At 45.0% G+C, this 11,915-nt stretch overlaps 1 protein-coding gene across 1 annotated transcript; it reads right to left on the bottom strand.

Annotated features, from left to right (window-relative positions):
- Positions 1-2,539: 2,539 nt before the first annotated feature.
- Positions 2,540-4,230, bottom strand: nog2 (noggin 2). The gene has a single exon (XM_070852035.1). It carries the CDS (start codon positions 3,544-3,546, stop codon positions 2,911-2,913), a length of 636 nt encoding a protein of 211 aa, XP_070708136.1. The 5' UTR covers positions 3,547-4,230; the 3' UTR covers positions 2,540-2,910.
- Positions 4,231-11,915: the final 7,685 nt, after the last annotated feature.

Genomic DNA, 11,915 nt, shown 5'->3' with positions numbered 1-11,915 from the left:
TGTGACATAGTCAACATTGCAGGTTTGCATAAAGTGAAGACAGGAGTCTCTGACAGTTACTCATTTGAGGATTGGTATTTTTCCCTGGGTGCAAGAAAAAAAAAACCCACACGGTCTGTATTTAACCTACAACCGTGTTAGATGCTTCTATATTAACTTACTTCAAAAGGTTTCTATTTGGAGGATAGGATTAATTTAGTGGATATACAGTGCATTTAAAGCTGGGCCTGGATTTAGAGCAAACAGCCAGCGTTGGAAGAAATGTGAGCTTATCTAATCAGACAACACTTCATCAGGACAGTGATGAGTTCTAAAATAATAACCTCAGAATACATCATTTAGCATGTGTGCTCTGATCATGTATATGTAACATCTTTATTTAATTTAAACATAAAAGGACAAACATTAGGCATCCATTTAATCAGATTTGTGTGCAGGGACATCCCAGTGAGAAGATTCCAGTTGTTTATTTCATGTGTGGCTCTGTCAGTGACGGGATGACAGTGATTTGAGTGTTACACGATCAAAGTAATAATGCATATACCGTGTGTGTGTGTTATATCTGGTGAATTAAGTACTTTGCTAACTATTCATCAGTTTGCTGAGGACCCCTGGGATCCCCTGAAGTACCACCTGGAGGTCCCCGGACCCCACTTTGAGCACCGCTGATCTGACTGGTTGGCAGGGTCTGTTTCTAAAAGGTGCGCACCTAACTGGCTGGAGCCAGGGCGGCGTATTGCCTTTCACACGCTTCTAAAATACTCTCCGGGCAGAGCCTGAAAGGGTTACTGTTTCCCAAAGTGCCTCATTCTGCGCAGTCGAGAGGGGGCGGCTGAGTGGCGCCGTCGAGTCAGAGACGCAGTTTCTAAAAACCCCGAGACATCATCAAGAAAGAAGCTGACAGTAAGGAAAGCAGCCCCCCTCCTGCTCCTTCTCCTCTTCCTCCTCCTCCTCCTCCTCCTCCTCTGCTGGCATGCTGCCGTTCTTCTCCTCTGCTTACCAAATCCCCTCAGCGGCTCTGTCACAATAACCGGGCGGCAAGTGTCAAATCCAACTCTGCCCGCAAAAACACAAATCACTTTAACGGACACAAGATGCGCTCAGTGGAAATACTACACAAGCTTCTTTTAGCTTTCAGACATGTAGTCATCGCTCTGTTTGAGCCGTTGATTATATTTAAAGAATAATATAAACACTATAAACCCCCTCCTTACTTACAGAAAATGAGTCCTCGCTTTGATTTCATAGGACTTCATTTCCCTGCGCGTCTCCAGCGCGTTTAATTGGCCATATCACTTTAACTTGCAGACAGCAGACCCCGGCTCTCCAATTAATAGTCTGCTAACGTCAAAAACAGTTGACCATTGTTTTATGGGCTTTGTGTTTTTTTTCTCTCCAGGGCGGTCAGACTTGAATAGGCGCCGGTCTGCTCCAGTCCACCTCTACACAAATACCTCAGTGGAACTTGTGTGGAGCTTCCAGAGTAAAAAGCACAGACCCCAGACGCCCCTGGCTTGCGCATACACGCTCGCCATTTCATCATCTGACACTGTTTGAAATGTCTGAATCATATTTTACACATTATGTTAACACCTCGCAGCCCTGAAACGAGCATGTGCGTAGACTGGGCGCAGATGAATGTGCGTGGCCTCTCTCTCGCTCTCTCTCTCTCTCTCTCTCTCCGGCTGAGACAAATGAATGCCAGTTCTGTGGGGGCGCTTGAAGTATGTGTTGCGCATTACGCAGCGTAGTAAATCAGCCCTTTCTGAAATCACTGTGACGGCGTGGAGCGTCAGGCAGTCCACACAGATCCACTGGAGCTCGGACTTACTGTGCAGTTAGTAACTCCACTCCACTTCGGAGCCCGACCGTCTACACTGCAAGAAATGTCAGTCTGGCATCCTCTTTAACAGTAACAGCATTTTCATAAAACGTGGCTCAATTTCACGTGATTCCACCTCGCGAGAACTTATCTGTGGAAATCAAGTGTTATGTTATGACACTTATTCACAGGAAACCATCCAAATGACACAAACGAGTGGAATAATCCCAGTATCAGCAGACCTTTTCATGCAGGGAAAGATTTTGAGACTGAATGAGGCACCATGTTCGGATGGTATGTCTTTTTTTTTTACAGTGTACACGCCCCCTGGATATAGACAGTCGTTGTAAGCAACATGGTTTGACACTAATACACGTTGAAAAGATAGACTTTATTGCTAAAACGTGTAAACATAACATGTACACTGATATGTTTTACTTTTTTATTTATTTTATTTTATTTTTTTTTATTTTTAGAAATATTCAAGTAGACATCTCCCATATTTTTTTCTGGTATACTCTGCTATTCTCTTTCCTTATGCTCTATACTCACAATCGTTAAAATAATAAATAAAACGTACAGATTTGTTTATTTCTACAATACTATGTATTCCAAAAAAGCTGAGTTCACGCCTTTATATATATCTTTAACCTCAACTTTTTTTTTTTTTTACAATTTAATTATTATTGATATTAATATTATACAAAAACTCTAGGCAGCATTGCAGTGAAATAACAGTCAGCATCAATGTTCAGTTGAAAAAAAAAAGTTCACCTCTTGGAGAAGTGTAGCATATGCATTCCATCTTCAATGTCTCATAAAAATATCAAAAAAAAGCTCTTCCTTATGAAGTGCTCGTGTTCCCCCAAAAACACGTTTCAGGGATGAGAATAAAATATGGTCCTGGTTCAATTAGAAAAAATAGCTGCATTTTTCTTAAATATGTACAATGTTGGTATTTCACTTAAAATGCTATATAAAAAAATAGATTTGCTATGGTGCCCACCTCTGTAGAGAGTTAACAGTGCAATAGAAACCGTATTTCCAGTCCACTCCCCCCTCGACCACCACTACTTCCTTAGAGAAAATCAGCACGAACATTTGCACTCTGAGATGATTGGGTATTGCACCTGTATCCACGTACAGTATTTCTGTCTTAGAAAGCCTTGACAATACCACCGGAGGAAAATCTTGTTGATTGACTTGACGGGTTTGCAAGACATCCCCTCTGGGAAGGAGCAAGAGCGCTCAGAGAAACAGTTTCCCTCCTTGATGTAACGTGGCCAGAACCTCACGCCCAAATCCTTCCAGGTGTACACCACCGGGCAGTGCGTATAGGTCCACAGCCACTGCAGAAATTTCCTACGGGCTTTCTTGCCCACTTTTACCCGTTTTCCATAGGGGGTCTCTGTGAGGTCCAGCTTTTTAATCTCGTTGGGCATGGGCCCCTGCAGCTTCACCTGGTTGTCTGGCGCGGAGAGGTTCACCAGCATGGGCGAGCTGATGGACATGAAGTTGGGGTCAAAGTTACTGCCGAGCTTTTTCCTCAGAGTCCTCTCGGCCAAGTCCTGCTCCCGGGGGTCGTACTCCGGGTCGGGGTCCTCCTTGAGGTCGGGCACGGGGAGGTGATCACTGGGCGATGGACGGAGGCGAAGGTAATGCTGGGAAACTCCAAGGTGAACGCACACCAGCACGTAAAAGAGTAGTGTTTGTGAGAGGCCCATTATTCCTCCTGTTTTACGCACCGGCTCTTCTCGCGTAAATAATGTTCAATTCTTTTCCCGGTCACTGTATTCTCTGCAAGGCCTGGCCCGGGGCTTCATAAATAGTAGAAGTTCAGTCACCAGCAAGGCGATACTTTTAATAGACCACGTCGGGTTTGAATGACATGGAGCGGAGTGCTTTGCTTTTTAGGGCTCCTTCAACTTTGCAATTTGCCCGCTGATGCAACCCTGCAGCGCGAAGCGGTGCCCCTGCTTTGCAGAAAGTGTTTAGTCTAAACAAAAAAAAGCACAAAACAAAATGGGGAAACTCTATTCACGCTCTCTCCGGCCTCACCCCGCTCCCTTGGATTCACTTTGGGTTTCTTTCGGTTGTCATGGTTACCCCGGGGACTCGAAGCCACGACGAACTGTCTACACTGGATGACAGCGGCCGAGGCGAGAGCTGCATGGAATGAAGTGTTTTCTAAAGAGACAGAATAGATCCGGAGCGTCCCGAGAGAGAAGGGTGCACAAAAGAGTACTTCACCAAGTTTTAAATGTCACGCGCCCGGCAATGAGGGCTGCCTTGGCCAATGTTATTTTTACGCACGGCTTTTATAAACGTGGCTTCTCTTAACGTCGCCTGACGCTCTCAGGTTTGACAAGGTCCCAGGGCGCACAATCCATAGACTGAGGAGACGGTCTATGCAGCGTGTCCCTCGTGGTATTCCAGCCGCCGATATGTGCACCTCAGAGAAAATGTCCAAAAACTTAGAGGAAAATGTGGGATGCACTCTCAACTTATGAAATAACAGCCATTTCTCTCTCCAGAGGATGTTCCAAATCGCAGAGCACTTCTTTACATAAAAGTCTCAGGCTGTAACATTCCCACAAAACTCTCGGCTGTGCACGTAATAAAAAACAACGCTGAAAAGCGGCGTTACAGCAAATTGCAGTGTCAGTGCATATCAAATGCAAACTGCAGATAGCCAGTAAAGGTTGTTAGTTCAGAGTTCCTTTCACTGTGGCATTGCTGAATCCTTTCAGAAAAGCTCCAGATCCCACTGCCGCTGCATGACCAGACAGTCCATAATCTGGAGCCTTTTTGCGCGGTCAATTCCTGAGGGAGCGTCTCTACTCCTTTGATAACTAGTACAGAAGCTCCTACTGAGTCGCTCCTACTTCAGGAGTCTGAGAGACTTGGCGCTGGAGCGTTTCTTTGCTTAGGCACACTGTGTGTGAGTGTGTCTGTAGCGAGTGGTGCTCAGTCCCAAGTTAAATATCCCCCTCCGACGGTACAAAGTGTCATAGAGGCCTGCCCACCCCGGCCACTTTCACTATGATTGACAGCCTCCCCCCTTCTTCCCCCCCTCCGGGCCACCCCCTCCCCTCACAACGTGGAAAATATCAGCCACAATCACAACGATCAACTGGGTCCTAAAGCACCAGTTTTAGCCCGTATCATAGTGTAATATTCCACAACATGAACAGTACTAAGAATATGACAGACTTTCCCACATCTTTCTCACACTTCAGGTTTTATTGCAGCTCTTTTCTCTCTCTTTTCTCCAGCAGAGTGTCTGTGATGCGCTAATAGGTTCAATACGCTGTCAATAATCAGCTGAAGCGTTTAATAGTTTCCTTGGCTTGAACTTTCCCATGAAATTGATGGGAAACGTTTAGTAGCTTGTCTACGGAAAAGGGGCATCACATTCCACCTTTGTTCGTCAGCATTTGGGTCCACACAGGAATTGGCCCGTTGAACTCAGGGGTCACAAAATAGGCGCGTAATTAAGGGCTATAAATGGCCAAGGATAACTTAGCGGTACCTTTCCCATGCTAAGCAGTCATTAGGACATGCTGGACTTTTCACTTTTGTTTGAACTGGGTCGGTCATCCTATAATGCCACTTAAAATGATTCAAGCAACTTTGATTTATTGACCATCAGGTTGATTTTGTTTAGCTGTAATAACCCCAAATCAGTCCATGTTAGGATGACATTCAAATATAATCATGAATGTAAAAGAAAGAAGCTGACCTCCAGTCTGATTGAACAGCAATACATTTAATACGAATATTTACGTTTTTATAATTAGAATCATACAACTATACTCATTCTCACATTAAAATCAGGTACAAACGGTGTTCAAACTTAGTTAAATGTGTCTCTTTGATGAATTTTATCATGGCTGTGGGTTGTTGCATTTCTCCTGCGCAGTTTGGATTGGCTGTCCAGGGTTATTGGGTATTTCGACTTGTCATTGTGCTTGTCTTTTGTAGTGGTCACTAGAGGGCGTCGATCCAGCACGATGTGGACCTGCAGCCAGGGGCTGCCCAGACTCTCTGCCTCACTGTTTGACTATTCATGTTTGAGTGCATGGGGAAGGAATGTGCGCTCAAAGTTGTGGTGCAGCTCAAGTGAAATTGCTCACCAGCTTTGTGATCAAAGATCTAAAAACCAATGCTGGAGCCATTATTCCAAAATGAAGCAATTAACCTGAATGATCCTTTGAGTGTGAGTATTCTATAAATGCAAAAAAGGATGGAGGACTTTTTATATCACAAGAAATGCTCTCATTTTAGTGTCTGGCACAATTAAGTCACTTCATCAACAACCAATCTTAGCTGCATTAACCACATCAAGAGTTGCCAGCGGTCATTTGCACCCTGTAAGTAAATTCCCACTGACCCCCTCCAACATGCATGCAGACACAGAAAGTCATAATCTGGTTAATGATTAGGGAGCCAGTGTAGACAGAGCTCAGTGGGCAGCGGGGACAGTAAGGCTGAGCTGGCTACTGTAGAACTGGCCATTTCCATTGTCTTCCTCCACGGGTCTTGGGGTGGTGGACTAAGAGAGAAAACCCCATGCAGGGAGAGACACTTCCCTTCCTTCTAGTCTCAAGCACTAATACTGTTGAGCAACCTAGCAATGAGTCCACCCCCATCCCCAGGCTAATTACTGGATATAAAGACAAGGAGAGGAGAGAGGAGGGGACCGGTGAGCTCAGTGGGGAGGGGTGGCGGTGGTGATGATGTTGGGTAAGTGGGGGTGAAGGCAGAGGAGGTGGTTGTGATGATGAAGATGGTGCTGGGTCCAGCAAAGAGAAGAGGATGGGGGGGGGCGGTAGTGGTGGTGCCGGATGGCAGTTTGCTGTGGAATGGCTAATTAAATAGCGCCATAAAAGACCCCGGCTTGCTTTAACGAAGCCCGTCAACCTCTGACGAGTGGGGCCGGGGTGCTCAGATGGGGGTGGGACACACCATGGAGGAGAGAGGTGGGGCTGGTGCTGAAAATTGGGCTTGTATAACAAGGGGACTTAGCTCTTTGGTTTTGCAGTGATTGTTCACGCTCCCTTAGGTCTCAATAGGGCGCATGGTGAGGGTGCGATGGGGGACAGCCCTTAGGCACAGATAGGACCCCCTTCTCCCCTTCTGCTGTGAAGGCTATACACACATACACACTAATGCGAAACACATACACAAACACATACACACACTAACACCCCCACGGCTCTATACAAAGGCCTCTAACCAAGGTCCAGGCAGGCTTATCCAGTGCAGGGGCACAGCAAGGGGCAGACCTGGCCAGACTGGCTGACTGTGCCCACTGGGGACTGGTAGAATGGCACAGGGGGGTGGAAGGAGACGGACAGCTTGGAGAGGAGAGAGGGGAGTAAACAGGAGAGACTCAGAGACCAAGACAACAAAACATCACCAAGCAGAGCTGGACCAACAGGATCAACATTGTTTTTCTGTTTCATATCTTTTTCTTGCTGTATCGAATGAGCAAATGTCAGAAGATAAGGGAAGTTTAGGAATTTGGCATCTGCTGTGGCCATTTCGAAATAGTCTTGAGTGGCAGAGATAGTGCAACTCTGAAATCCCCAAGCCCCCCTCCCTTCAAATCAACAGATATGCCTGGAGCACATTGCCTAATTAGTTTTGTGTTGTGGCGTCTCCGGCAGAACACTCTGTTGGGTCTTTGGCAGGCTGACAGATTTCAGAACCAACCAGAGCATTCACAGTTTTTGTTTTTTCTTTAATTGTCAAAACAGCAGAAATATTTTAACTAGATATTTCCAAGAACTAGAGTTTGGAACCACAGCATATTTGTTTCTTTTTTTTAATCCAGCATCATAGCCAGCTTAAATATTTTAGCCATATCAATAAGATCAACTCATTGTATCTTTGGATCAACTTGGCAGATCTCTCCTGTCTTGCCTACACATACAACTCATGCCACTACAATTCAAAACAGAAGGTTCACAATGCAAATAAATTGCTTTCCACCACTGTATGTCAATATTGCATTCCCTTTATTCCCTGCTGCCCTCGCCATCTTCTCCAGCCTTACTCCCCTTTTCTCGCTCCTCCATATTCGACTCTGTCTCCGAGCCTTAACCCAAAGCAGATGGCTTGGGAAGCATGTCAAAAATCTGTCTCCCGTTAACGCTACTTTTGAAGCCCCTCTACATTTTTTTTCTCTCCCTTAAAATCCATCATAAAGTTATTTTTATAAAAATACCCAGTAAACACCATCAAAGTGATATTTTTCTCCTTTCCTCTGATGATGAGGAGAGGAGAAGAACACAGCACTGAGTGCATCGCTTGTCCTTGTTCTAGAAAGAATGTGACACCACACTGATGTGCAATCTGAAGTCAATCTGGGCACGGCCCCGCATCCTTTGTTTCTACTACGGCATTCCAGTCGTGATGGAGCAAATGCTGCTCGATGCTTGATCACAAGCTGTGATTAATGGTGATCACCTCGTGGACGGCTCAGTGGCTTTGTGATGTGATGGCGCACTTTGAACTCAGGGGCTGATGAACTCAAGCGAAGCCAAGAAAACATCACACACACACAGACACACAGTGAATATAAATGTTTTGCTTTAGATTTTTCACATGTTAAGTCATTCAATTGTACAATGCTTGAGTTTCCCTGGAATGAAGATCCTGTACAGTAAAGCATATGCAAAGGCCAGGGTTTGAAATATTCTGAAAATATTCTCCTGAGGTAGAAATCCTGTAACCTAAATGATAATGAAGTTTTTTCACAAATACCTCTGTACTCATCAAGGTAACTGCTGAGTAAAGAAATCAGACGAGGTTTCAAACCAAACTACATGTTAGTCAAACTTAGATGAAGATAATTGAAGGCCAAACTTCTCACAGTTCACAGACTGTCTTCCTGGTTCAACTTTGACCCACACTGCTTGCCATAGGAAGGTGCAATCCTGTTATTTGCAATGAGGGATTAAGTTTTTACATGCAAACAGCTTGGTTTGTATAATCTGGCCAACATCAACAAGATAATGTTGACAATATGGCCTCACATTTAAAATTCAACATCCGGGAAAACTTGTTCATCAACTTTGTCCTTGTGTGAGCACCAAGCATCATCAATGTAATTTGTCTGACTCCCTGCATCTCTGCTCTGTGAAGGTGTGCTTGAGCAGAGCGTAAAAACGTATCATCCTGCAATGATACTAACACGCTGATGTTAAGCAGGTGTAAAGTTTACCATGCTCACCATCTCAATTTAGCTTGTTAACATGCTAACATCTCCTAATTAACACTAAACATGAAGTAAAGTTGAGGGTGGTGGGAATGTTATCAGTTTTACAGGTATTTAGTCATACTCCAAGGTATCTGGCAAATACAATTTTTAACCTAAGGTCACTAGAAGTGACTAGAAATTACAATTCATCCTGAGGGGAACATAAATGTCTGTACCAAATTTCATGGCAATCCAGCAAATAGATGTTGAGATATTTCAGTCAAAACCACAAATGTGAACCTCATAGTGGGGAAGTAAGGGGACCACTAAAATCAGTAGGATTAATTCTCGGAGACCATAAATGTCTGTTTAAGATTTCATGACAATCCACCCAGTGGTTATTGAGATGTTTCAATCTGGACCAAAGTGGTTGACTGGCCAACCAACCTACCAACTGATCAACAGACCAGCCAACATTGCCGTTTCTGGATTTACGCTGCCAACATGGCTAAAAATAAGAGCCAAGTTGGAATAAACCAGAATTATTCATTAACTACTAACAAGTAAAAGCACTATTGTTGCAAAGTACTTCAGTAGAAGCACAAAAGTACCTCTTTCAAAGATGTCTGAATGACTGCACTGCAGTTACATTTGATCTGTGTGAAGTGTGTGTCTACTTAGAATCAATGTTGTGGGCCGCTGGGGTTACTTGGAGTTAGGGGCCGTTAGTTTCCATAAGCCATTCCCCCTCTTTCTTCATGAATCACCACTGTTCTTCTTTAATGATGCCCGGCAACTTTCAATTGGGGAGGCTGGTGTGACTTCATAGCATTCCTGGGTATTCACATTTTAGAAAGTTAAAAGACTAAAAAAAAAAAAAAAACGATCTCAACATCCCGGGCTCCTCATCTTTTTGTCCTATTTAATGTATCCCATTTTGGAAGCGTAAGAGAGTGCCTCATCCTTTTTCTATTCTCTACATCTCCTCCTCCTCCTCCTCCTCCTCCTCCTGTCCTCCATCCCTCCCAGCTTCAACACCCCCCCCCCCCTCCCAGAGCAGGGAGTGATGAGGATGGAATTAAATTGATCACTGCCTTCCGGAAAACAACAGGAAAAACTAGTGCATTCCGAACGCCAGGAGGGCGTTCCCCCTGGTCTTCCCTATGGCAGGATGACATCATTGGCCCGCTGCCCAATTCCCACCGTTCACAATAGGGTCACTGTTGCCTTCTCCACGGTGGCACAACAGCCAAGAGAGGAAGAGAGACAGAGAGAGAGATAGAGAAAGAAAGGGGAAAAGAAAAAGGATGCCAGCAATGTTAAGATCTAAAGGCTTTACACGCTTTGCACACTACAACACAAATGCACAAACGTCTTCAGACAGCCACGCTGACCAGTGCTCCACATTCCTCTGGACAGACTTGGCCAGCTGAAGACATCAAGCGGTGTTTGAATGAATGCCATGGCAGAGACATGAGAGCTGTGATAGAGGAACATACAGAATATCACAGTTTATTTGAACAGTTAAGTCGTGCGTTTTTACTCGCAACTTCTCAAGATCCACTCTAATCTACTCTCTCATCAGTGAAATTATCGTTGGCATGCTGTATCAATCAGACTCGGCATGCTTGTTGTTATGAAATAACTTCCTGTGCTTTTGGTTTACACAAGATGACAAATGGAAAAGTAACTACAATGGAATAAACACTTCAGACAAAGCATAATTAGGTACGTTTCTTCAAACTGCAGACTTCCATGTGAAAAGATCAAATTTTGAAACACACTTGTGTCAAGACAATATCATTACTCGTTTTTATATCACTAACTAAACAGAGATTTGATGTAAAATGTGGCCACATGTCTTTCAGAAGCTCTGTCCAACTTAGGTAAACCCTGACCACAAGTACTGGCAATTCGGTCATTCTCCCAACCACTAAGCCATTGTATTGCCACAGGCCATCTTGTCGAAATGAAACAGTTTGCCCACAGCCACTGACCACAACAGATGTTCCTTTGCCTGACACTCTCCTCAGCATGTGTGTTCTGTTGAGTCTAGAGCCAAGATACTTTCATAGACTGGCACAGCGTAACAAAAACAAAGGGAGGGAAACTCTACGATGGTCTGTGACATGGATTCAGATTGAGGTAGCCCTTTTTAAACCTGGCAGCCTGTTAAACCGCATTAAAAACTCCTGTGTCTTGGATGGAATGCAGTCAAATAATCACCGCAGGTTGCACAGACATGATGGACCGCATCAGTGTCGCGACCTGAGCGAGTCCTGCCGCCCCTAACCCCAATCAAGCATGTCGACAAACGGGCAGCGCTGGCCCCTGCTGCCCTTTGGCCCTCTGGTATGTTTGTGGAACACGCAGGAGGGTAAGAAGGTGACAGCCTGCCGAGATGCCAGGAGGACTGGGAAGGCTTTGGGAAATGTCTCGCCGATGTGTGAGCGCGCACTGCCGCCCAGGGGGTGCCTGCCTGCTTGGGAACCGGACGGAAAGAGACGGGGGTTTGACAACAGGCTGAGTGTGCGCTTAGAGAGATAGTTTGTCCAAGGGATGTACCAGATGTTGACTCACACTGGTTTGCTAATCGGGAGCCACAAGCCCCTGGAGCCATGAGTAAACAGCAGCGTCTGCCTTTCTCTGTCACCACAGGGAAATGGAACCCCCAAGGGGGGGTCTGGGGTACATATGAAAACTGAAGGAGAGTAATGAAGTGACAAAGTCATGAGAAACTGGAATGACGATGTGGCTAAAGAACAGCAGAACAAAGTCCTAAAGCCCCCTTAGACCTCAACCTCAGTCTGCTTACGTCTCAATCAAGGCTGAAGGTGTTTTTTTTTTTTACTGGGGACGCAGTGGGAACAGTTAACAACTATTCCC

This window comes from Pempheris klunzingeri, chromosome 20 (genome assembly GCF_042242105.1).
Source record: "Pempheris klunzingeri isolate RE-2024b chromosome 20, fPemKlu1.hap1, whole genome shotgun sequence".
Lineage (NCBI taxonomy): Eukaryota > Metazoa > Chordata > Actinopteri > Acropomatiformes > Pempheridae > Pempheris > Pempheris klunzingeri.
Note: the sequence above shows the minus strand (reverse complement) of the source record. Positions and strands in the feature narration are given on the sequence as shown.

Coding starts and splice junctions, on each gene's coding strand:
- nog2 (XM_070852035.1), bottom strand. CDS start 3,546: ATGGGCCTCTCACAAACACTACTCTTTTACGTGCTGGTGTGCGTTCAC.